Raw genomic sequence first — 2,500 nt, 5'->3', positions numbered from 1 at the left:
TCATCCTCTCCCTCTCCCTCTCCCTCTCCCTCATCCTCATCCTCTCCCTCTCCCTCATCCTCATCCTCATCCTCATCCTCATCCTCTCCCTCTCCCTCTCCCTCATCCTCATCCTCATCCTCTCCCTCTCCCTCTCCCTCTCCCTCCCTCACTATCACACTCATCCTCTCCCTCTCCCTCTCCCTCTCCCTCATCCTCATCCTCTCCCTCTCCCTCTCCCTCTCCCTCATCCTCATCCTCTCCCTCTCCCTCTCCCTCTCCCTCATCCTCATCCTCTCCCTCTCCCTCTCCCTCATCCTCATCTCTCATCCTCTCCCTCTCCCTCTCCCTCCCTCACTATCACACTCATCCTCTCCCTCTCCCTCTCCCTCTCCCTCATCCTCATCCTCTCCCTCTCTCTCTCCCTCTCCCTCATCCTCATCCTCTCCCTCTCCCTCATCCTCATCCTCATCCTCATCCTCATCTCTCTCCCTCTCCCTCTCCCTCATCCTCATCCTCATCCTCTCCCTCTCCCTCTCCCTCTCCTCATCCTCATCCTCTCCTCTCCCTCTCCCTCTCCCTCATCCTCATCCTCATCCTTCCCTCTCCTTCTCTCTCATCCTCTCCCTCTCCCTCTCCCTCATCCTCATCCTCTCCCTCTCCCTCTCCCTCTCCCTCATCCTCAACCTCTCCCTCTCCCTCTCCCTCATCCTCATCCTCATCCTCTCCTCTCCCTCATCCTCTCCCTCTCCCTCTCCCTCTCCTCTCCTCCTCCCTCATCCTCATCCTCTCCCTCTCCCTCATCCTCTCCCTCTTCCTCATCCTATCCCTCTTCCTCATCCTCTCCCTCTTCCTCAACCTATCCCTCTTCCTCATCCTCTCCCTCTTCTTCATCCTCTCCCTCTCCCTCATCCTCATCCTCATCCTCTCCCTCTCTCTCCCTCATCCTCATCCTCATCCTCTTCCTCTCCCTCTCCCTCTCCCTCATCCTCATCCTCATCCTCTCCCTCTCCCTCTCCCTCTCCTCATCCTCTCCCTCTCCCCCTCCCTTCCCACTTCCCTCTCCTCGTCCGCTCCCTCTCCCCCTCCCTCATCCTCATCCTCATCCTCTCCCTCTCCCTCTCCCTCTCCCTCATCCTCATCCTCTCCCTCTCCCTCATCCTCATCCTCATCCTCATCCTCATCCTCTCCCTCTCCCTCTCCCTCATCCTCATCCTCATCCTCATCCTCTCCCTCTCCCTCTCCCTCTTCCTCATCCTCTCCCTCTCCCTCATCCTCATCCTCATCCTCTCCCTCTCCCTCATCCTCATCCTCATCCTCATCCTCTCCCTCTCCCTGTCCCTCATCCTCATCATCTCCCTCTCCCTCTCCCTCATCCTCATCCTCATCCTCATCCTCTCCCTCTCCCTCTCCCTCTCCCTCTCCCTCTCCCTCTCCCTCTCCCTCTCCCTCTCCCTCATCCTCATCCTCTCCCTCTCCCTCTCCCTCATCCTCATCCTCATCCTCTCCCTCTCCCTCTCCCTCATCCTCATCCCCCCTCTCCCCAACCCACCTTCAACTTGATGCCGAAGAGTCCCCCTCCCTCGCTCAGGCCAAGCTTATTCCTGGTGTTGGTCCCGCAGGCCAGCATCGCCCCCTGGTCCGTGATGAAGATGGTCCCGTCGCCGCCGCACTTCACGTTGGTCACCAGCAGGTCTTCGGGTATTTCGATTTCCGTTGGCAGGCAGCTGTGGAGAGGGAGGGGAGGGAGGGAGGGAGGGAAGGAGGGAGGGAGGGAAGGGGAGGAGGGGGTAGAGGGAGGGGAGGAGGGGGGTTTGGGGTGAGGGTGGGAGGAAGGGAGGAGAGGAGGGGGAAGGGTTGGGAGGAGGGGGTTTGGGGGAGAGAGGAGGAGGGAGGGGGTGAGAGGAGGAGGAAGGGGGGAGGGAGAGAGGGTGTGAAGAGGGGGGAGGGAGGAGGGGTTTGGGGTGAGGAAGATGGGGGAAGGAAGGAAGGGTAGGGGTGGAGGGAGGAGGATAGAGGAGCAAATAGAAATGAGAGACAAAAGGATACAAAAGAGAGTAAGAAAAGGAAGAAATAGATGGAAAGGAAAGGTAGGGAAAGGGGGAAAGGATTAAGAAGGAGAAATGAATGGAAGAAGAGAAGGGAGAGAACAAAAATTAGATGTGAATTTTGTAAAAGTGAAAATACGTAAAAATTGTCATCGTTATTAGAATATAATTTTCTATTTTTTTCTTTGTTATCATCATATGTTTGTGTCTGTTGCTGTATATGTATGTATGTGTGTATGCGTGTTTGTATGTATGTATGTATTTATGCATACATGTATGCATACATGTATGTATGCATGTATGTATGTATGTATGAATTATGTACGTATGTATGTACGCGTGCACATATGTATGTAAATATGTTTGTTTGTATGTGTCTGTCTGTATGTATGTGCATGTCTGGCTATTTGTATGTTTGTATGTATATATGTATGTTTATGTATGCATGTATGTATGTGTGCGTATGTGTGTAT

General features: G+C 54.3%; 1 protein-coding gene across 3 annotated transcripts in view; it reads right to left on the bottom strand.

Annotated features, from left to right (window-relative positions):
• LOC113815791 (serine/threonine-protein kinase Nek8) overlaps positions 1–2,500 on the bottom strand; it is a 48,866-nt gene that overhangs the window by 17,220 nt on the left and 29,146 nt on the right. For all 3 annotated transcript variants that reach the window (XM_070130287.1, XM_070130289.1, XM_070130290.1), the window contains one exon: positions 1,532–1,706. In XM_070130287.1, the coding sequence (XP_069986388.1) occupies positions 1,532–1,706 (175 nt within the window). The remainder of the gene's footprint in view (positions 1–1,531; positions 1,707–2,500) is intronic.

Source organism: Penaeus vannamei, chromosome 15 (assembly GCF_042767895.1).
Source record: "Penaeus vannamei isolate JL-2024 chromosome 15, ASM4276789v1, whole genome shotgun sequence".
NCBI classification, from domain to species: domain Eukaryota; kingdom Metazoa; phylum Arthropoda; class Malacostraca; order Decapoda; family Penaeidae; genus Penaeus; species Penaeus vannamei.
Note: the sequence above shows the minus strand (reverse complement) of the source record. Positions and strands in the feature narration are given on the sequence as shown.